At 36.2% G+C, this 24,961-nt stretch overlaps 1 protein-coding gene across 1 annotated transcript; it reads right to left on the reverse strand.

Moving 5' to 3' along the window:
* Positions 1-1,307: 1,307 nt before the first annotated feature.
* Positions 1,308-24,425, reverse strand: LOC145158387 (uncharacterized). Its single transcript, XM_079077292.1, has 6 exons — positions 24,134-24,425; positions 23,905-24,032; positions 23,580-23,723; positions 20,105-20,658; positions 1,620-1,701; positions 1,308-1,361 (listed from the first exon to the last, which is right to left on the reverse strand). Exons 1-6 carry the CDS (start codon positions 24,423-24,425, stop codon positions 1,308-1,310), a joined length of 1,254 nt encoding a protein of 417 aa, XP_078933418.1.
* Positions 24,426-24,961: the final 536 nt, after the last annotated feature.

Raw genomic sequence — 24,961 nt, forward strand, 5'->3', positions numbered from 1 at the left:
CTTTTTAAATGTTGTATATATTCTTCAAAAAATGCATAAATTCTTCAAGAATGTTTGAATTCTTCAAGAATCCTTCAATTGCATAATGAGAAAAAAGTTCACTGTCACATAATTGTTTGCCATTTTCACACATTCTCATTCATTTTTATGCATTCTTACTCATTCTCATTCTTAACCATCCATTATAACTCGTTCTTATTCTTACAAAATATGATCTAAAGAATACAAAAAATGATAATATTCTCACATATTCTTATTCTTGATGCAAATTGTTATTATAGAAAAATATGTACAGATGTATTCTTTAAAATGTCAATTCTCAAACAAATACTTGATTTGTAGTCAGATTCTTTAAGAATGAAAGGACTATATGTGTTCATGGTTATATGATTTGAAACAACGTTTAAAAAAACTAGTTAGCTAATATGGATTTGAACAAAAAGAGAATTGTAACTTCCCGAATAATAGCAATTTCCTTATCTGGTGCTGAATGAAAATGTCTATAATGTCCTCAGATTCTAGTTTTTTTAAATAAAGTATTGTTAATGTGTGATGCATGACACAATAACTATGGTATACCATAGCAATCTTAGCCGATAAACAATTAAAATCCAAAGGTCCAAATCTAGTCATATAATCACACAATATTTGCGATTCATATTTAATCATAATCCTATATATATATATATATATATATATATATATATATATATATATATATAGGCTTAGGTTATTTTGTTTTTACTAAGTATTGTGTGCCAGAATGCACAGATATGGACCACCGGATGAATAGAATCAACAATCATGATCTGAGGGTCTATGATATCACAATAGGGTAACATGTATCATATAATCACACAAATTTCAGCAAAATTGTATTTTGGTCAATTAACCTATTTTTAAAAAAAGGAAATTTTCGAATTTTAAGGGGTCATTAATTCTCTTATTTTTAAAAAAATCTGAATTTTTTAAATTAATTATAATTAAAATTTAATATTATTTTTAATAATAACCGATTTTATTCTGTCAGAATGACAAAAAGTCAACAATAAACTATTAAATATATTTGCGGTTTTATTGTTGCAGAATATAGTTTCATCCAAGATACTTTTTACATTCATTCTAAAAAAATTATGACTAATAATGGTTTAAGGATTACATTTATTCTTAAAGATTAAAACTAAAAATGGTTAAAAAAGAAAAAAATATATCAAAATCTAACAAAAACACTAATCTATTCCGAAAGAATATTATTGTTAAGAATCACTATATAGATTCTAGCATAATACATTTTGCAAGAATACACTCTAGTTCTCCATGTTTTTTCTCCTTTTCCACATCAATGGCAGTCTCTTCAAAACCTAAATCCACAAAAAAAAAAAAAAAAAAAACATAATCAACTTTCAGATATTAAAAAATTCATAGCATTCTAAAAGAATAAAAACTATAAATTCTGACAGAATATATAGAATATGGAATTAGTCGATTACCGAGAATTTGGGTTGAAACATCTCTTATGCATTCTATCGAACACCTTATGTGCATTATCCAATTGTCATAGCTTTACCTTGAAATATAATGTCAAACACCTTCACCAAGTTGTATTAAACACCAAATACCTTCACAACACCAAAAATTGCACTAAAAGCATGAGAAAGATTCATGAAATCATGGGAAATGGAGAAAAACAAAACACAATTTCTGTAAAAAAAAAAAAGTAAGGAAAAACAAAACATTTTCAAAGACATTCTAACAGAATGCATTTATATAAATAAATTCTGCAGAATACAAGCATTACTTATTTAGTGGAAACTATATAATGGAGAATGATAGCATATTCTACCAGAATGTTTTTTACTTTTCCTATCTTGCAATGCTTTTTACTTTTCCTATCTTGACAAATAAGGAGATTGAAATCAAATTCTGACAGAATAATAAGCATTCTGAGAGTTTTGACAGAATCCATACAACATGGTCAGATTCTCTTTCAGGCATTTTCACAAACACCTTTTGTGCAACATATATAAATAATAGAAAATCAAAGCTGAAAGTATAAAAAAACAAAGATCCAACAAGTGAAAAGGATTTAAAAAAGCAAAAGCAAAATTCTTTTTTAGGCATTTCCACAAACACCTATTGTGCAACTTATGAATATAAGTATTACTTCAATTCGTTGTTTACCAATAAGTTTTTAACACCAAACCAACTTGATTATTTATACACGCAGATTGTGAAACTAAGGTAAGTAAACAAAAACAATAAACAAATAAAAAAAAGAAATAAAAAGCACTTAACCTGAAAACGATTTTGATCAAGTATGTTTTGATTTAAATGAACTAATTTTGTTGCTGCGATTTGGATAGAGTATCTTCTGATTTGGTTGCGATTTGGATCAAAATGATGGATTTATAAAAGCCACCTGGTGATCGATTGTTGATGAAGACGCATAGGAGTAAGTTAATGAGATACAAAAGTGATCTTTATTTCGAGGAAAGATGACGGCAACGCTGGTAGCTGCAGGGAAGAAGGAGGTTGCATCGGTGGAGAGAGATGAAGCCGTGAACAGAGGAGATCGATAATTGTGAACGTAGAGGCAAATGTGCATGTAGGGTTTTAAACTGATTATCCTTATTTAAAGGGATATTAAATATTTTAAATCATTACTAAAATTAAATATGGTAAAGATTACTCTTATACCCGTTAACAATTTAATAATTATTTAATATTTGCTAATTTTTGATTGGTGCATTCAGGAGTACAATAGTTGCTAGAAACATTTGAACTTATCTCTTTCTCTCTCTCTCTCTCTCTCTCTCTCTCTCTCTATATATATATATATATATATATATATATATATATATATATATATATATATATATATATATATATATATATATATATATATATATATATATGGTGAGGTTAAATAGAGAACCATTATTAACAAGGAACCAATCGTAAGCGTCCGAAATCATAATGATCAACGGCCAAATGATTAGATGTACACTTCTACATTGGACGCACATACACCAGATTATACCATAAAACTCACTTATTTACCAAAAAATTCACCTCTTTTTTTTGTTTAATTTTTTTAAGCCACGTTTTTTATCGAAAAAAAACGAATATACCGTTGTTCACGATTTTTCCTCGTCTTTCTATAGAGATCCATGTTGATATATAAAAAACAAAAAAAAAATCGAAAAAAACTCACTTCGTTTTGTTGTTTTTTTTCAATATTTAAGTTTATTTTTATCTAAAAAAACTAATTATACCAAAAATCTCAATTTTTATCCTCTATTAATAAACATCATCATCAATAAAAAATAATTAAAAAAATCGATCAATTCAAATTCACACTGTGAATCTAAACTGTAAATATTTCAATTTTAACATTTACAATGTAAATTTGACTTGCTATTTCAACTCTTTGATCATTCACAAATTAAATGAAATTTACATATGAATCGAAATATATTTATATATAGTTTTATAATATTTTAACGTTTTGATTACTCATAAATTAGTTTTGTAAAATTAACAAATAGATTTATTCATATGGTGAATCAAAACTGTATATAATTTAGTTTTTAGAATTCACAATGTGAATCTGACTTACTATTATTCACATTGTGAATCTGAACTGAAATTTCAATTTTTTTTAAACATCAATATGAATCTATGTTTAAAGAATACAAAAAAATATGAATTTTGATATATTTATTAATTTTTTCAATAAAAAATAGACTTTAACTTTTCAAACAACAAGGAAAATGAAGTGGTTTTTTTGGAAAAAAAAAATCATTTTTTATATATCAATATGGATCTCTATGGAAAGATGACGAAAAATCATGAACAACGGTATATTCGGTTTTTTTCGATTAAAAACGTGGCCTAAAAAATTAAACTTAAAAAAATGAAGTTGGTTTTGTTATAATCCGGTGCATGTGCGTCTATTATAAAAGTCTACATCTCTTCATTTTGCCGTTGATCGTTTTAAATTGACTTTTTGGATTGGTTCTTTGGTTCATTGGTTAATAATGATTTTTTATTGGACTTTTTCATATATATATATATATATATATATATATATATATATATTAAAAACTAATATTATATTTTATGATATGATTCATTATTAAAGTTAAACTAAAATTTCATGTTCCGGTTCTTTGATGGGATCTGTTCAAGGGTAGTGATTGGAGGATCTATGGTCGAATCAGCAGGAACAGTTCATCAGCGAAGTCAGGGTTCGGAAGTGATAGCATTCATTCAGGTAGGATCGACAGTCGTCTATGGCAGGACTTTAGGTCTAATGACTACCGTTGCTAGGGTAGGAGCGGTAGTAAGAAGATGTGGATGGCAGCCGCATGAGTTTGTTTGGTCATTAGAAGTGCCAGGGGAATTTTATAATCATAAGGGTTGGAGATGGTTAGAATTCAGAGATCCTTTTGAGGATGGGAAGTTGGAGTGAAGATTCGCCAGTTCAGGTCAAGGGTTATAGTCTTTGTCACCAACAAAAAGGACTTAAGGATTTGGTGTTGTATCATGGGAAGCGATTGGGGTTATCGGACTTGCTGAGATTTCGGAGAGTACTCATCTGGATTTCAAGAGTTGTGCGATCATCGAGATTGGCTAGTAATGGAACATTAGTATTGGTAATCGCAGGTCATCGGCGATTCAAATTATAAGGAGGTAAGATGGGTTGAGAATCCATAAAATTTTGTGGGTTGGGAGAGCTTCAAAGAATCCAAGTGGGGGAGAATCATTCAGATTTCTGGGAGCTAAATCAGGTGTGAAACTAAGGTGAGTTTCACATCCCAGTCGGGAGGGAAGACAACTCAAGTGGTTGTCTGGATTGAAGTTGTGTAAGTCGGGAGTTTAGCAAACTTCTAACAGCTGGTTGGCGTTTTCTTTGTGGTATAACAGGCATGTGGATGGATCCAGGTGTGCGTTGTGTTAGAGCCTCGCTGAATGTTCTTGTATGATGAAGGCTTTGGGGTTCGAAGCATGACCCGAACACCTGATTGGGATTTAGTTGGATGCGGGTTCCACTCAGGATGACTGGAATTGATGTGGTAGAGGTGTGGTAAGACCATGGGCGGTAACCGTGATGGGATAGACGTGTCGTAAGACTGCAGGGTGGCCGTAGCATTCACTGGATTGGCAGATAGCATGAAAGTGTTGTAAGTCTGCGATGGGACCGTAGCATTCACCAGATTGAGATAAACCATCATTTGGGGGTCGTTGGTATAAAGAAGTATCAGTTCGTGCCTTGGGCAAGGCGGACCGGATTTTCGGGGATCATTTCTCTGTTATAAGAGGAGGACCATTGGGGTCTGAGGCGGGGTTAGGCATGTGTAGCTCTCGATGGGGTGAGACCCATGGGCGAGACCCGTATGATTATGGAAATGCAGGTGGGACATGATAAAGACCGGTGGGGTCAAGTTATTGGATCATGGTTTTAGTAGGGATGACTAGGTGGTCAGTGAGTGGAAAAGGGTGATGCATAAGCTAGAGTAGCCTTATCAGTTGGACTCTCAGGAACCTAGTGGTTGGACCAGGTGTGATACTGGCGGTCTCAACGGTGGTTTGGGGATCTTTATATCCCGGTTTAGTGAATGGTTGTCGTGAATCAGAAGATTTTGGGTGAAATGCAAGTGTAAATCCTTGGATCTCCGGTTACGAATTATGTACCGAGATTACTTTTGGTTGAAACTCGTGTTGGGAATCGTGAGTGTATATGTACAAGGTCTTTATTTCAGCAAGATACGAATTAAGGAATCTGTATGCCAAGGACATCAGCTAAAGGGTTCAAGGCAAAAAGGGATATTTTCAGTTCTGATGGTAGAAAAGGCCCTTGTGATCGTGCTTTGGAATGATTCTACCTGTGCGTTGGTCTGGCAAGTTATGGGACTTCAGAATTATCGTAGTAACATATCGGTTCGACAGTTATGGAATAGTGACTTGTTCAACACTAGAAGGTTTAACTCCCAGATTGTCCCTTGTTGTGCATTATATTCATGGATTCGTTAACTTCAGGATGGTCTTTTACTTGAAGGATTATCTAAACCCTTTTGTCGAGTGAAAAGTTTACGGCAGCAGTGAATGGTCAGTGATTATGTTTTCCAGTGGAAACAACAAGTAATCAGAAGTTGGGTAATCATTTTGGAATACAAAGTGGAGTTAAATTAGCAGTGGTTCAAAATGGATGTGGAAATCAGAGGATGAGATAAGGGAGCACTACCCAGAGTTATTTGGCGTAGCGGACTTTGAGGACGAAGTCTGATTCAAGTGGGGGAGATTTGTAACACTCGATTCCATGTATGAAATTATTTTCGATTGTGTATGATATTTCCTGTTGAAGGCCACGTCGTGGTGAAGCCTCACCACGACGTGGCGATAAGCTTTTGGGCTGCCGGAGTTTAATGACCCACCATGATGTGGTGATTTTTGCCACGACGTGGTGGCGGCTGTTGGAGAAAACCCTAAAGTTTAAGGGTTGAGCCCTATTTAAACTCCTTAACCTCTCATATCCTCCCTCCCATCAGCCTCTATCTCTCCAAATCATCCATTGCAAACCCTAGATCCTTTGTGTGGGTCTTTTAGCCTTAAAAAGTGTGTGTGTGTGTTTGGTGCTAGTGAAGGAAGGAGGTGGTGGAAGATCATATTGGGAGTCCAAAGCAACGTAGATCTAGGAGTTTATCTTCCTCAAGCATCTCAATGAGGTATAAAGTCTTCATCTTGATGAGTTAGTTGATAGATCTTTGGATTTTGTCCACTTTTCTCTATGCCTTGTTGCTTTGGAAGGTTGAAATTCATAAAGCTTGCAACTTTATGAATATCCAGGCCATTTGGAGCATTTGAATCTTTGGATCTGAATTAGATTTGAGTTTTGAGGCCATGCATGGAATCTTGGCCTTTTTGCCCTATTTTGGCCTAATCAGAGTTCAAGACGTACATTGGACATGCATGTCTAAAAAGCACCGATTTTTATGATGTGTTTGGTGTGGGAGACTCTTTTGGGGATTTTGGACAAGTAACCTTACGGATAGAGTGATTAATTCTTAAGCCATGTAGTGTTTTGGACCTTAAAGTTGAGATCTATACACTTTGGAGGGTTCTATTGGATAAACTTGGAAACTTTATCCATCTAGACCCTATTATGGACCAGATCTGAGTTGGAGACCCTTTAGAATCCAAGAAAATGGCTGAATGCGTTAAGCTGCTGAAAACCCTATTACCATGACGTGGTGGCGGGGCTGGCCACAACTATTTTGCCGTTTTCGACACCACGACATGGCGGTCAGCTGAGCTGGCTCTTCTTGACTTTTTAATTGTGTGACCTAGTTTGACCCATGGGGTATTTTGGGTATTCTGGATTATGTTTGATAATTGGTCTTTTTGATGGTTAGGCGTCGGTTAGAGCTGAGATTCGGAGTCGGGACATCATCAGCTATTGTTCAGATTCAGATGTAAGTCTTCCTCACCATGTTTAGCGGGTTGAAGGCACCAATGTCGACCCATAGTTTATTATGATAGGATGCAAGATTTCTGCGTGACTCTTGCATGTGCATGTGTTTGTATGCTTAGTGGGCGGGGCCCAATGGCTATTCTGAATGCTAGTAAATTGTTATACATGTATGTTTATATGTTGTGTGGGGCCCGTTGTGTGAGTTAGGGCGATGATCGTTATACTCAGTGGGCGGGGCCCTTTATGCGAGTTAGGGCGAGGCCCGATATACTCAGTGGGCAGGGGGCCGTTATGCGAGTCAGGGTGGGGCCCATTACACTCATCGGGCGGGGCCCATTATATGTTTGATATGTGTGGTATATGGTATTAAGGGGAAACTCACTAAGCTTCGTGTAACACCCTATTCCAGGTGATTCTGTGATTCAGGGTCGTAGTTTGGAAGTCGATTGTGTGAGGACATTTGGCCTTAAGGAGGCGACATTAGACCTTGTAGACGGAGGCAATGAAGGTTATGAGACATAAATCCTTTAGATTATGCTCCGGGGCCGAATGGTAGAATGGGAATAGCTGCAAGTCAGTTTCTTGCATGAAAAATTGATTTTTGTTCGAAGACTTCTTAGTCCAAGATAACTATATATTATTGTGGGGCCTTTCAATACATTTCCGTGAATAAAAAGAACGTCGAAATTGGAGTTAGAACGAAGAAGTTATGGTCGTTCGAATATTTGAGTATTCTTAGGTTGAGCTTAGTACGCTGGGCATACAGGGTGTACGTCGGGCATACTAGGCAAGAGATGATGGTGGAAGCTGGACCTAGTACGCTGGGCGTACTAGGAGTACGCAGGGCGTACGTGGTCTGAAGCCAAACCCTAATTTTTAGGGTTTTACCCCTATTTAAAGGCATTAACTCTCATTTGGACCTTCCATAGTCAGCCTCCACTCCCTTTTTTGCCTCAATATCGAACCCTAGCCTTGAGTGTGAAGATCTTGGAGTTTTGTTGGTGGTTTTGTGCACCTTTGTTGTGGAAGAAGGTCCTTGAAGAAGGTGGTGTTGCATGCAAGCTTGAGGATCTAGGAACTCCTCCATTTTATGCTTCTTTTCAAGGTATAAAGTCCATACCTTGATAATGTTCTTCTTAGATCTCTTTAGATGGGTTTTTATGAGCTTGTTGCCCCAAATCTTGGACCTTTGTGTGTATGAGGTACTCCATAGCATTGTCGTTGTTCTTTCAAGTGCTTTAAGTCATCTAGATTCATAAAAATGGTTGTTTGATGGTCCCTTTTCCATCCATGCAAGAATTTGGTGGTGTTAAGTATGGTTTAAGTTAGGGTTTTGAGGTTTAAGCTCATTTCAGCCATGCAAAGGCTTAAAGCTAGAGACTTTATGGGTTAAGTCATGATTTGGAATCAGATTTGAGAAGTGGTTTTAGTGACTTAACCATTTAAGCCCTTATTGATGATTTTGGGCTGTTGTGGAGTACGTTAGGCGTACCCATCTCGTACGCAGCGCGTACTGGCCAAAGGTGACGTACGTTGGGCGTAGATCGAGTATGTTGGACGTACGCAGGCTGTTGACCACCATTGACTTTAGTTGTGTTGTGTTGTGTGTGGTATTTTGGGGAACTAACTAAGCTTTGCGCTTACGATTTGCGGTTTACATGTTGCATGTTTTTCTTATATTCAAGAAGGGATACGGCTCGATTGCATCGCATCAATGGGGGACTTGTGTACATGATAATTTTTAATGATACTCTGATAAATGTTTTAATATTTATGGTTGCGATTTGACCAAACACTTAAAGTTTTAATTGAAAATTTCGGGTTGAAATTTTGGGCGTTACAAATTGGTATCAGAGCCTTGGTTTGAGGGATCCAGGCATACTCTCGGGTGTGCTTGAACTCAAACTGAGGATTTGGTAAAATTTTCTAAAAGAAATTGATTTTCAAAGAAAGTTTTTAAAATTAAAAGGGGTGCGATGCGTGCAATCAGCCGAGCTCAAGTAAGTATTTCTCAAAATACCCATGTGTGTTATAAATTTGATGTTTGATGTGAGTATATGAGAATTGCATACTAGATTAGGGCTAAGGATCTGCTTAGTGTTGCATGGTAGGATGCCTGATTTGGAGAGATGCCTTTATGCCTGTTATGTGAGCTGGTAGTGATGCATGCTAGTGATTAGAGATCTTCAGGAGCTTCTGAGGTAGGACTACCTGTTTATGTGATGATTTTAGTGCTAGATTCCTAAATGTTGCTTGCTTTGTGCTTTGTACGACTCATATTGATGTAAGTTAGCTATCGCATGAATATGTTAAGTTACATGCAGTGAGGGTTAAATAATCTTAGAGTGGTTGACTTGGCCTTATTGTGCAGCTCTTGTTTGAGTCTAACCTTTGTTAGGTTAAGTCTTTTAGTCGAAGGATTATCTAAGCCTAGTTGCATGTAATTTTATTCGTGAAGTAGTTGACCGACATTGATAGGGGTCCTTCAGCAGCTGATGGTAGGGTGAGGAGGTAATCCTAGGAGATCCTAGGAAGAGATTTAGTGCGAGTGATGCGTTGTTTAGCAGATTTTGGGAGGGTATCATTATGAGGAAGTGACTCAGAGGATTCAGATGATTCTGAGGAAAGTACGGATAGGTGTGGAATGTAGTATTGGTCCCGTACTACTAGAAGCAGAGGATCCGTACTCGAATCAAAGAAAGTCCCAAAAATTCTAAGGAACTGATTGAGGGCAGGAACATGGTTTGGCACCATGAATCGGTTGCAGCATTTTGGGTACTATCAGCTTTTCGGTTATGGTTGTCCGGGAAGAAGACGGGTCGGGTGATTGTTTGTGACTTAGTGGCCATGTTAGTTGGGGTTGAATGGTGCAGACCTAGATGAGTAATTGGTTTTAAGGTCTTGGGGCCCTACTTGAGGTAGTGTCAGTCTGAATTGTGGGACTCACTGAGGGAGCGGTTCAGATGAGCAGCTTGAGGATTGCAGTTTTGAGACTGAGTGATCAATCAGTGGCTTATGATGTCATTTTCTATGACAAGGATTATGTTCTTCATTTTTTTTCATGTGTGGAAGGAAAGTCATTTTCGTGGAGACTGTACAAGATGAGGACCAGGGGTATGCTTTCCTTGAGTTCAGTTAGAACGTGTTCTGGCAGGTTGTTCTGGATGATCAGGAAAAGTGAATCAGGAACAACAACTTTTGTTGTGTCTCGACTGTGAGTATGATGCCTCATGTAGCATGATTCGGTCTCGCGATGAAGTGAAGTCATGGAATCAGAGGCAAAGTTTGTGGTAGTCCAATTACTCTTAGATAGAGAATCGATTATATGAATGGGCGATTAGAGTTATTGCTTGTGAATTTGCATGAGATTCTTGATGATAGAGGCAGTTACGTCTGGGAAGTTTCTGAGGTCTCCATCTAAGATTCAGAATGTATTTGAGTTGTTGGATCTTTATCTAGGAGATTATCTTGCATTGTGTTATACATTCCAATAGTCAGTGATGGTATGTATCTGACTGAGTTGGTTTGAGTGGGGGTTGTCTACAACGTCAGTTGGTGATAGTTCGAACCCAAGTGGGGAGAACTGGGCATGCTATTTGAAAAATCATCGATCTGTTTGAATTCACGGTTTCATAAGAATGGGTTATAGAGATTCGCGGTCCGGATATGCGAGACTTGGGTTCAAGATGTAGTTAAGGCGGGGTGTAAAGCAAGTTCACCTTTGTTGTATGAGCTCAGGAATGCACGAGTCATTTTCGCAGCGGGAGGTTGTTGTTTAGGGAGTTCGTTGTAGACAATGGTTCTTTCGTGTTCGTGAATGTTAAGGTGATGAGTCGTTTGGGTCGCTCGAGTTGAATGTGGGTGTTTGAAGGACTCGTCAACAGGGTATAGATTGTTACCTATAGTCTGATATAAGCGATGTTTGAATCTGGCAATCAGCTTCAGGGTTGGGTATATGTAACTCTGCATGAGTTAGTTCAGTGGGAAGCTTCAGATTATCGGGTTGTTGTCAGTGCATTCTCGATCGTTGATTGTTCTTGTTCATCATCAATTGGTGGGGATGTTCGAAGGTTTTAAGTTGTATAATTGGAGGTCAGTGATCATGGCAACCAATCTTCATGCATGTTCGATTATGGTATATCATGGCTTTTGGGTACGTTTGCTCTAATTTGCTTGATTGTGGGATTATTGTCTATATCGGACTCGGGTTTGTTCTGGTAGTAGGAAGGACATTGAGTGATTATCTTTATGTTCCGATTGTGGGCTTTTCGGTTTCCTTTTCACCAGTTGGTATTGTGGAAAGGTGTGGAATGGCACCAAGGGAAGGTACTTTGGGATGCGGCAATCTCGGTCGAGAGTAGCAAAGTGCTTCATCTCGGTTGCGGTGTGAGCACCCAATATCGTTAAATCTTGGGACTTTAGTCCAGTAAGGTCAATATGGTAGTGATGGGGGTAGGAGGATTGTGGTTGGATAGGTAATCCAGCGATTGTGATATTATCAAAAGATAGAACAATCCAAGATTGAGCAGGATTGTGAGTGTAGGACAGATTACCGTTTGGCTGGCGGGGTCTTGAACGGCAGATCGGGTGGTGTGGATAAGATATTGTTCGATTAAGGATTAACTGGGAAGGCCATTCGTCATGGTATCATCATAAGTCAACTAGAGAGCCAGTTTTGGTTGCGAAGGGTTTAGGGTCAAGCAAGGAATAATATTCCTTGGTCAGTGATGAGCATCAGAGCAAATGGTATGGATTCATGGTTAGGTTCAGGTCGAGGGTTGTGTTAGGACCTCTCTGCATGTTCTTGTATGATTAAGGCTTTGGGGTCTGAAGCACGACCCGAACGCATGATAGAGTCCAGTAGGCGGGGTTTTGTCTCGCATTGTTTTAGGATAGTGTGCGGTTGTGGGAGTGATGTAAGACTACGGAGCAACCGTAGCATTCACCAGATTAGTGAGCGATTGTGGGAGTGATGTAAGATTGGGAGCAGCCGTAGCCTTCACCAGTTTGGTGAGTGGTTGTAGGAGAAATGTAAGAATGCGGAGCAGCCATAGCATTCACCAGGGATGTGTGTGGTCGTGGAAGTGATGTGAGACTGCGGAGCAGCCGTAGCATTCACTAGGTTGGTAGGTGGTAGTATCAGTTATGGAAGTCTATGACTTGGCACGTGGCATGATCTAGGATGTTTTAGATCATCACGGATTAGATGAAGGGTTGTGAGTAGGCCTCAATATTTATATGCCTGGGAAATCATAGGATGGGTTGGGCCAATGTGATGTGAGAATTTGGTTCGGTTTGTAGTCATCTCCGGGGTTAAGCGGACTTGGTGATCGTTCGAGAATTGGTTGAATTGTCCGTCATTGGGAGTGATTGATTGATGGAGTTGTGTCGGCGGATAGACTAGGACCACCAGTACTTGTTCTGTATGGGTAGGTTTGTGCGGTTCGGGTTATGTCGATGAATTATTGTGGGAATGGTTTGGATTGGTTCTGCCTTTCTGGAAGTCAGACATTAATCGGGGTTTTCAGTTCCAGGCGTAGCGGTTGGGCACGCGTTGGGATTAGAGCAAGTGGAGGTTCATTCTTCGTTAGTGCTAGTAATTTCCACTATGTTCGGGGTCAACGGTAGAAAGGATGGTGGGTCTTCGAAGAGAGGTGATTTTCCAAGTCATCTTTGGGATCTGGGGAGTGCAGTCAGGATCGTTTGGTTCAACAGGGGAGGTAGTAAGGAACGATTTCGAGGATGAAATCTTATTTAAGTGGGGGAGAATTGTAACACCCTCTTCCGGGTCATTCTGTGATTCAAGGCCATGGGTTGGAAGTCGATTGTGTGAGGACATTAAGCCTTAAGGAGGCGACGTTAGACGTTGTAGAAGGAGGCAACGAAGGTTATGAGACCTAAATCCTCTTGATTGTGCTTTGGGTCAAAGGGTAGAATGGGAATAGCTGCAGGTCGGTTTCTTGGATGAAAAATGGATTTTTTTGAAGAGTTCTTAGACCAAGATAACTATATATTATTGTGAGGCCTTTCAATACCTTTTCTGTGGATAAAAAGAACGTCGAAATCGGAGTTAGAACGAAAAAGTTATGGCCGTTCGAAGATTTGAGTATTCTTAGGTTAAGCTTAGTATGTTGGGCGTACAGTGTGTACGTCGGGCATACTAGGCAAGAGACCCTAATTTTTAGGGTTTTATCCCTATTTAAAGGCATTAACTCTCATTTGGACCTTCCATAATCAGCCTCCACTCCCTTTTTGCCTCAATGTTGAACCCTAGCCTTGAGTGTGAAGATCTTGAGTTTTGTTTGTGGTTTTTTGCACCTTTGTTGTGGAAGAAGGTCCTTGAAGAAGGTGGCGTTGCATGCAAGCTTGAAGATCCAGGAACTCCTCCATCTTGTGCTTCTTTTGAAGTATAAAGTCCATACCTTGCTAATGTTCTTCTTATATCTCTTTAGATGGGTTTTTATGAGCTTGTTGTCCCAAAGCGTAGACCTTTGTGAGTATGAGGTACTCCAGAGCATTGTAGTTGTCCTTTCAAGTGTTTTAAGTCATCTAGATTCATAAAAATGGTTGCTTGATGGTCCTTTTCCAACCATGCAAGAATTTGGTGGTGTTAAGTATGGTTTAAGTTAGGGTTTTGAGGATTAAGCTCATTTCATCCATGCAAAGGCTTAAAGCTAGAGACTTTATGGGTTAAGTCGTCATTTGGAATTAGATCTGAGAAGTGGACTTAGTGGCTTAACCATTTAAGCCCTTATTGATGAGTTTGGGTTGCTGTGGAGTATGTTGGGCGTACCCATCTCGTATTCAGCGTGTACTGGCCAAAGGTGGCGTACACAGGGCATAGATCGAGTACACTGGGCGTACGCAGGCTGTTGACCGCCATTGAATTTTGTTGACTTTTAAGTTTGGGCCATAATTGGATTATTAAGTTTGTGGTCTTTTTCTTTGGGTCATTGTTTGGCCTTGGGCCTTCTTGGATTTAGGCCCATAGTGGGATTTGGGCACCAGACAGGATTTCGGGCCATTACAGGCTTTTGGGTGTCTTTAGGCAGGGCCAGGTTGTGGTTTTTGACCTAATTATTAATAAGGATATTGCCTGATGATATTTAGTGCGGAGGTTTCCCGGATCAGCAGTTCGAGCATTCATCTGGTTGTTTCAACAGTTGAGGTGAGTCTTCTCCCGGTGCTCGTGAGTCGAAGGCACCAATGTCGGCTCACTAAATTATGTATGTAGGATGCTAGTTGTCTTTGTGACTCTTGCATGTTTGTATGAACCTGCGTGGTAGAATAGTTGTATCTGTGATGACCAGCTGCGTCTAGATGTTGTTATTGTGGTATGTTGTATATATGTGACTGAGACTGCTGATAGTCTCCAAGGTTGTTGATAACCCACCGGACGTGCTGTTAGCCAACTGGGACTGTGGATAGTCCCCAGGGTTGCTGATAATCCATAGTTGTTTAGTTGTGTTGTGTTGTATGTGGTATTTTGGGGAACTTACTAAGCTTTGTGCTTACGATTTGCGGTTTACATGTTGCGGGTTTTTCTTATATTCACGAAGGGGCACGGCTCGACTGCATCACATCAATGAGGGACTTGTGTACATGATAATTTTTAATGATACTATGATAAATGCTTTAATATTTGTGGCTGTGATTTGACCAAACACTTAAAGTTTTAATTGAAAATTCCAGGTTGAAATTCGGGGCGTTACACTTCGTGCTTACGTTTCAGTTTATGCTTAAGGTACTTCTGGTGCAAAGGGGAAGAGCTCGGGGTGATTGCAGTGCACACACGACATTGTTCCGCATTTTTATGCTAACTCTAATATCCCATGATGTATTGATACATTTGTTCCACTTGGAATTTATGATGATGTTTTGGGATACTTTTTTATTAATTAAAAAAAATGAAATTTTTGGGTCTTATATTTGGGACGTTACAGTTTTTTTTTCAAAGTTGACATTGTGTTTTCTAATTTTTTTTACAATTATTACCACTTGACCGGTCAATCAGGTTACCTGCTGACGTGACATAATGACGTATAAATTTTGATGACGTGACATGCTGATGTGTCAAAATTAACATTTTTTCCCACAAAAAACACTAAGTTTTCATTTTTTTCAATTTTGACACTAAGTTTATTCTTTTTTTTTCAATTTTGACACTCTATTTTTTTGTTCCAAATCGAATATCATTTTTTCCATTTTTGTTCAATGTTGACCATTTTCCATTTGAAACTGTATAATATAGTTTTTATCACATTTTAAACCGTATAAATACATTTTTATCGTTTAAAAACCACATTTTTATATAAATACAATATTTTTTTTACATTCAAAGCATAATGTTATGCATAAATATACGTTAGTTATATCATGAGAACCAAAACGAACCATAAACTTCGAATAAGATGTAAAATTTTCACATATTGCAAACATGACCCCTGAGTCTTGATCGACTACACGCCTCCAAACCTCCAAACTCATTTTAAAGTTGCGTATTTAATATTAAATACGGTTTTTATATAACTAATACATATGTATACATAATTGAAAAAAATGATGTTCGATTTGGAACAAAAAAACAGAGTGTCAAAATTGAAAAAAAAATTAAACTTAATGTATAAATCGAAAAAAGTGAAAACATAGTGTCTTCTGTGGGAAAAAAATCTAATTGTGACATGTCAGCATACCACGTCATCATGCCACGTCAGCAGGTAACCGGGTTGACCGGTCAAGTGGTCAGGATAGTAAAAAATTGGAAAACACAATGTCAAATTTAAGATAAAAAAACAGTGTCAAATTAGAATTTTGATGTAAACTTAGGCCATGTTGGATATGATTCTAACCGTGTCAGGTCAGACATTTTTTGCTGACTCGGTTAGCTGAAAGTGTTTGATAAACAAAATTTAGGGGTCTGACTCAGAAAGTAAGGTATGGCCGAGAAATAAGTTAAAATTCACAGGAGGAAAAGTGTGTATTGAGAGGTTACAAGAATCGAACTCAAGTTTCCCTTTACAAACAATGGTGTTTACCAGCAAGCTGGAGGGCTTTTGTGTTTTAATCCCTAAAATAATATATTTAATGTCTATTATGCTGGAAGTTTTGTATTTATTATTATTATTATTATTATTATTCGCTATATAGAATATCATGGTAAAATAATCATTTTGGATCAGTAAACACATTCAGTAAGATATACAATTAAACAATATGGTTTCTTACTCGGTCAGAATTTATTATTCAGATGTTTTTCAGTCAGCACTTTTTCAGTCGGCAACTATCAAACGGGACCTTAGTGTCTTTTGTGTTATTTACCAATTAACGAATTTTAATAAAATGACTGAAATGCGAATTCCCTTAATTGGGAGTGTGGTGAGGGTAATAAATTATAACACTAAAAAACAAGATAAACCTTCTCGTCGCCCTTAATTAATTAAATATTCGCAACTTGTGTACGTGTTAAAATGGAGGGATCAAACGGATGATCTAATTTTTAAAGTATGAAAGGAAGATTTAAGTCTTAACAATACTTTTAGATATAATCAGTAAAGTAAAAGAATAAAATAGTAATAGAATTTGAAAAAATGCTTATACATGTATGAGTAAGTTGAAAATGTTTAAAGGGCGACTTGACGCGTAATTTACTAGGGGTGTGTATGGGGCGGTTTGGTTCAGTTATTGGTTAAAACCGAACCATAACCATTATGATTGGTTAATGCATTTTGGTAACCATTGGGTATGGGTAATATTGGTTATGGTTAATGGTTTTTATCGGTTAATGGTTTTGGTTAATGGTTATTATTGGTTAACCATAATGTTGAAAATAATATAAATGACGGAAGTATATTGGCATAAAAAATGAAAATAGAATACCAAAAAGTCCTCGACGCCAATGTTTGTAACCTAGCTTATACTAATAGAATAAAATGTGTACCTTTAATATTTAGAGTGAGATAACACATAGTCACATTCAAAATCAAAAACATTCAATAAAAATATAAAACATTAAAAAAAATTGACATTAATAATCTCATATATTGATAATTGATATTAATATTAAAATAAAGTCAAACATTCATACACGTTACGTTCAATACGATTAAATCAAAAACTATAAAATAAAAGAGTCAAACATTTATATTATGTGTTATTGGATAAAAAAAAGACAATCGCTCATATACATTCAATGTGATTAAGTCAAAAACAGGAATTAAAAAAGCCAAAAAAAAATACATTCTTAATATATCACAGAGTCAAGAAGAACCAAAAACTTAACTTACCTAGAAGTCTTGATTATAAAGTCAAAAAATCATTCGAATAGGACTATAAAGTCAAAACAATCTTTGATTAGGATTAACGGTGTGAGAAGCCTTCGATTGCGATTATGAGTGTAAAGATTAAACTACTTGTGAATAATGTTTATAAATTGTAGAATTAGCCGATTATGAATTACAACATTAATCAATAATCTAACTCAATGCATGATTGGAAGATTGTGTGTGTCTCCGTGATCAGCCTTTGATGGTTTGATTGCTCATTCGTCTCCTGATAAGTGAGAATTAATGGATTATATTTTCAATATTTTAATGGATCTTAGATAAGTTTGACTATATTATTTTATGTATAATCTATAATTCTTATATATTAAAATATAAAGTTGGCGGTTTGGTTAATAATGGTTCGGTTAACCTATAAAACCATAACCGAACCGTTAGTTATCGGTTAACAAAAATTAGAAACCGAACCAACGGTTTTTATAATGGTTCGGTTATTATAGTTCGGTTATATCGGTTAATTTGGTTTTGGTTCGGTTTATTGGTTATTATGCTCACCCCTATAATTTACTACGCTGTGAGTTTTTTTTTTTTTTCAATTTTGAATTGCTTTTTTTAATCCAAATCAAACATCATTTTATTAAAGCAAAAATGAAATTGAACATTTTTTATAAATAAATTAAAATTGAATTAAATATCGTTTTTTTTTTCCGAATCGAACATCACTTGATGTGTGAAAAACTAGAAAACCGAAAAGATACCGGTAAAATGGTCAGCCTAAAAAAATGATGTTTTATTCAAAAAAAATTGATAAAGTATTGGATTTAAAACAAAATTGCAAAAAGATAATAAATAAATAAACTAATAGCATAATGACTTTTATACAACTTGTATATGTTTTAGTAAAATAAATAAATAATAAAACCTTCGCATAGTTTTTTTGATTTTGTCAAACATGTTAAATACACAACTTTATTCGCATAATGTAAGATGTCTTTAAGACCACTTGTTATGGGCAACGTGCCTCGACGTTATTCCGAGGTGGCAATCAAATAACGGCGCCATAACGTCGGAAACACCGCCCATTGGTGGCATTTTTTTTGGTGTTATTACATTAGCTGTGTTCGTGGTAAAGGGAGGGAATGGTAGAGATTGGCTTGCATTTTTGTCACAACGTTCATTTTTTAGACCATCGTTAAACGGTCATAAACCCAATAAAAAATCTCATTTATATCTACTATAAATACACATATTTTATCTCAATTTTACCTACAAAATTCATCAATTTCTCTTAATTACACATTTCTTTCGATTTCTTTTTCTTTTCTATTTTTCTATTTACAAAAAAAAATGATCATTTTGATCTGTTACATCCATACAACGATGATAACGAGGACGATGATATCTTTGTGAGTATGATGTACCAATATTCTTCGGACATGCTACCACCAGAGCCAGCTCCACTACTGACAAGACGTGCGACGTCAAACAGAGATCGTGCAGAAGGGCATAGACGTCTAGTACACGATTATTTTGCAGATAATTGTGTCTACTAACCTAGCGATTTCAAAAGAATGTTTCGTTTGCGAAAAAATGTGTTTCAATGGATAGTCAATGCATTGGATAACAAGTATCTTAAATACACTTTTTAGATAACATAAGTACACATTTTTTACAAATTAAATATATGTTTAGGTATGAATTTTTCCAAATGAGGTATTTGTCGAAACTTTCGGTGACAAATACTTGCGCAACCCTTCATTGAATGACATGCAACAACTATATGCGGCACATGAAGAACGACATGGTTTTCTGGGTATGCTTGGAAGCATTGATTGCACAAAGTGGATATGGAGAAATTGTCCTGTGGAAAGTGTTGGGTTTTTATTCAAAAACTAGTTTCAAAAACATGAAATTTGGCAACGGAAGACTTGTTGATTTGAATAATACAAACCAAGTTTATAACCCACCAAGGATCATTTTGCAAAGTGTAGAAAGATTTAAACACAACCATGGTCGGTTCTGGTGATTCAAATGTCCAGGACGAGGTGGATAAAAAAGGCCCTTAGGCCTTAACGTGTAACGAATTAAATTACATAAACTAATTTTTTATTAAAATGACGATAAACTTTATAGCAATAAACAAAGCAAAATCATAATATTTTAATGAGTAATTACATATCCTAACATCTAACTGGCGATCTATGAAGCTTTCCTAGCATTCTTGATTGCAAATTGGTTGATCAACTCTTCATAGTCTATACTCTCTAAGATTTCATTCTCGGTAGATATCATCGCCAAACCGCTAAGTCTTTTTTGGGTCATTGTGGAGCGTAAGTAAGATTTCACAAACTTCAATTTCGAAAAACTCCTTTCTGCAGATGCAACCGTTACTGGAATAGTCAACAATATTCTATATGCAATGCTTGCATTTGGGAAATAATCAAGTTCTTTCAAAAACTTCAAAACATCTATAGGGTTGTTAAATTCATTGGTTTCCAATTTCTCAAATAATTTCAACTCCGTATAAAGTTCCTCGGCATCAATATCCGATCTTTCTTCAAACTTGAGTGCTTTTTCAAGATGATGACAATATGACTTAAGATCTTTATCTTCAATTCCCCTCAAATTATGTGGAAATAAAAAACCAAATACTTTGTCATACTCTTTGAATTGTTCAAATCTCGTCTCAATAGAAGAAATAGTTTGATCAACAATGTATAAGAAATAATTGACTCTGAAAATCTTTTCAGGTGTAAATGAAACTTCTTCGCTAGTTGAACTCTCATCAAACCTTTTTTTCTTTTCAATCAAACGCTTTTGTGAAAATATTGGATCAATACCCATTTCAATATCAATCTCCTTAGCTTCAACAATCGCTTTTGAAAAACCAGTTTCTCTATAATCCTTGAAGTACCCAATTAATTTGTTTATTTATGTAATAGTGTCACACCCCCAAACCAGGATGGCGGAAACGTCCGGAGTGGATGACTTTCATGTATTGTATCATAACAATTGTGTAATAGTAAAGAAAGCAAACATAACTATCATATATATAATCGAAAAAGTTACATCATTGTAAGTGTTACATGTTTCAAAAGTCAATTATAATATGATGACAAAAGATTTGTTTGACGCCTTAGCGCCCCATCCTCAAAAACTGGTGGTTACATGTTTTACTGATTCCCTGAGAATACAAGTTGTTTGAATAAGTGTCAACAATTAAGTTTGTGAGTTCATAAGAATTTGTATGAAAAATAGTAAGCCTTTCCGTGAAAAAATATCGTGTTTGTTTCCAGAAAATCCGATATTTTCTAATAAATGAGATGTAAGTCGTTCACTTGTAAAATGACGGTGTTTATTCCATACTTAAAATAGTAATTTGTAGTTTTATTCATGTATAAAACCGTTTGAAGAAATGTGTTTCGTGTAAAAAATACGTATAGTCGTTTCCCCATGTGAGTTTTCATAATCATGCTAAAAATGAATTGTCTGCCGCGACGTTCTTCAGGCGTCGAAGTGTTTATAACATTTGTCACCCATAACCTGCCGGTCTGACTGTAGCTAACAGTCAGGGTGTGGGATCATCAGTCCCGTATAGATCTATACATAGGTATCACGCTCTCTGATGGGAGATTCCGGTTATAAAACAGGACTTTCGTGTATACCTCAGTTAGGTACGATGATGACAATGTCCCACAAATTTATTCAACGAGTGTACGTGTTTTTGTAATAAAAACGTTTGTATATGTAATTATCCCCTTTTTCCAGGATAATATCGAAAATGTCGTAAAACAATTATATATGTACTTTATATAATTTTACCCTTTGCTCAACGGGTTACAAAGGTGGTAAAGTTTCGTAAACATAGTTTAATGAAATGAACGTTTGTACTCAAAATATACATAGTTATATATATATATATATATATATATATATATATATATATATATATATATATATATATATATATATATAGTGTATTTTGTAACCGTTTTTCGTATCTTTACGTTTTTATCAAAACGTTGTATGTAAAAATATACGAGGTTGGTAGTAAAGTCGTTTCACGTATTTAACACTTTTCGTAAAAATAACGTATTTAAATGTTTGCATTTTAACGTAAATTTTCTTGTGTGTTACTTGTATCCCCCCCCCCCCAAAAAAAAAAACATAGAAAAAATCTTGAAAATATAAGGGTATAAACTCACCTTATGTGTGATTACAGCTAGATAACGAGGTAAAATATAGGGGTATGAACTCACCTTATGTGTGTTTGACCTCATGCATGAATTAAGACCCTTCGAAAGGTCTTAATGGGTTATAAGGGGTTGTTGGCAACATATGGAGCATGCAAGGGCATAAAGTTGCCAACTTTATGACTTAGAATGTCTTAATGGATTCAGATCTAAAGCTTGACATTAATATTCCAAGCATTAAGAGCTTAATGGTCATTTGTGCATGCCAGACTAGTACGTCGCGCGTAAAAGCATGTACGCAACACGTACGGATAAAAGAGCCAGTACGCTGAGCGTACAGGAGTGGTACGCAAGGCGTATGCACTCAGATGGGTTTGGGCTTGTTTTGGGCTTGTAAGCCCTTTGGGACTTAATCAGTTATTGGGCATGGTCATGTTTTGAGTTGGTGGTCCAATTTATCTGTTTTGGGCCGTGATTGATATGGTTGGGCCTTATTGGGCCATATGGCCCATTAATAGCTTTGGACATGGACTTTAAGCCCATTAGCAAAGGAAAGACTTTTGAGCCATTATGGAAGGACTTGGACTTAGATAATTGGGCTCCTTAATTAGATTGTACTTAATCCTAATTTTGGGTTAATGGCATTATTGTTCAGCACGGGTGGTTTCGGACTGTTGAGCGAGCAGCTTTCGAGTTCAGCAGACAGAGGTGAGTCTCCTCACCATACCAATGGGTCGAAGGCACCAAGGCCGAAACATTTTGGGATATATGGTACACTAGTGATGTAGTGATATGTGTTATACTAGTTGGTTACATGCTATATGGTATGCTAGTTGTTTTGTGATACTTGCATGAAAGACCTCGGGGGGTTCCCGTGGCACTTGGGTGTAAGACCTTGGAGGGTTTCCAAGGCATCCTAAGTAAAGACTGCGGAGGGTTCCCGAGGCACAAGGGTATAAGACCTTGGAGGGTTTCCATGACATCTCTAGTCAAGACCTCGGGGGGTTCCCGAGGCATTGGGCTAAGACCATGTGGAGGTTCCCATGGCACTCAGAGTAAGACCCTGGAGGGTTTGCAGGGCATCCTTATATGTTTGTATGCATGGATTATGTTGCTTATGAGATTGATATGGCTTATGTGAGTATGTGGATTATGTAGGGTATGCTCTGGGGAACTCACTAAGCATTAGCTTACAGTTTGTTGGTTGTTTCAGGTACTTCAGGATCTAAGGGCAAGGGCTCGACGTGATGGTGCGGCATGCACTCTCTGGCGTTTTGTTTGGGGACACTCTGATTTTATGAATAATTTATCTGATGTTATGGATTTGAAAACAATTGTGATTGGAATTTTATAACTTATGGAAATGAATTTCTTAATTAAAACTGAAAAATTTTATTGGGATTTTGGGTTGTTACACAATGACTTAAGACTCCAAGCTTTAACATTATCTTTCAAAATTTCTCACCTCTTAGTAGAATTTGAAAAGATAGTATAAATGTGTTGGATGAATCCACAGAAGTTCTTTCCTTTAACACACTTGTTAGCCATATCACATAATGTTAGATTAAGAGAATGGCAACCACAAGGAGTGTAAAATGCTATAGGATTTATATCTAAAAATCTCTTTTGCACTCCTTGGTGTTTTCCTTTCATGTTTGCTTCATTATCATATCCTTGACCACGCATATCATCAATTTCAAGACCAAGAGACTTTAACTCCTCAAGTGTAATATCAAATAGTCCTTTTCCAGAGGTATCATCAATATTCAAAAAAACCTAAAAAGGACTCCTCGATAGTAACAAAATTATATGATAACGTTAAATACCTCACTATTATAGTCATCTGTTCTTGGTGGCTTGAATCGGGAGTACAATCAAGTATGATTGAGTAGTACTTTGCTTCCTTTATCTTCTTGATAAGTTCTTTTTTAATTTCTTGAGCTAGCAAATATATTACTTCGTTTTGGATTAAGTGGCCAAGATAATGCACATGAATCCCATCACTTGTGATCCTTCGCACATGCTCTTTGATAACTGGGTCAAACTCTTCCAACATTTCAATGACACCCAAAAAAATTCCATTACCTATTAAATACAATTAACAAATAAGAAGTGAAATCAGTCATAATAATTAACAAAAATGTATTTGGTGGAATTAGAACAAAAAAATTACAATTTATAGTTACCTTTTTTATACAACTTTTCATTGGATCCACGAAATGCTAAATTATGTTTAGTAAGAAACTTAACTACTGCAATGATTCTCAAAAGTACTTGTTTCCAGTAATCTCTTTCTTTCTTGATTTGCTCGTATTGAACTTTATCAATTGTTTCATTCAAGTTCAATCTTTTACGCATATCAAACCACTTATTCCTATTTGTAAGATGATCCAATGAAATTTCGTGTTCTTTAACCCTAGTGGTAACATGGTGCCAATCTGCATAACCTTCACCATCCAATCTACCCTTTGAAATCATTTTTCTAAACACTTTACAATAGAAACAAAATACCTTGTCTAGCTCTTTCGAATATACTAGCCATTCTCTATCACACTTCTCCAAATTTGGTAAAGTTCTTGTATATAAAGCTGCAGAAAATCGTCTACCAAATTTATCTTAGGGACCATACATAATACTATTATCTCTTTTAGGACATTTCTTGACCAAAAGTTTAATCTCCTCAGAATTAAGTTTTTCTCACCTTCTTGGATCATATATATCAACAAGTTCTTTAACGGGCTCTTGCTTATCTGCCTATTCTACTATTATATGCTCTTGCTCTTCAACATGCTCTTCAATGGGTTGTCTATGGATAAACTTATCTAGAGTACCAATGTCAGCCTTTCTCTTTTCTTCATCTAGTTTTCTTTTTTTTTTTACGTTTTTTACTATGGGATGGTTGTTTAGACTTCATCTCTACAACTTTACAAACAATAAACATAATTTTATTCTTTAAACACTTTGGTTTTTGAATTCCGATTTCTGATAAACAATTATACAATAAACATAATCTC

The sequence above is a fragment of the Lactuca virosa genome, chromosome 2, assembly GCF_052849685.1.
Source record: "Lactuca virosa cultivar CGN04683 chromosome 2, Lactuca_virosa_CGN04683_v6, whole genome shotgun sequence".
NCBI classification, from domain to species: domain Eukaryota; kingdom Viridiplantae; phylum Streptophyta; class Magnoliopsida; order Asterales; family Asteraceae; genus Lactuca; species Lactuca virosa.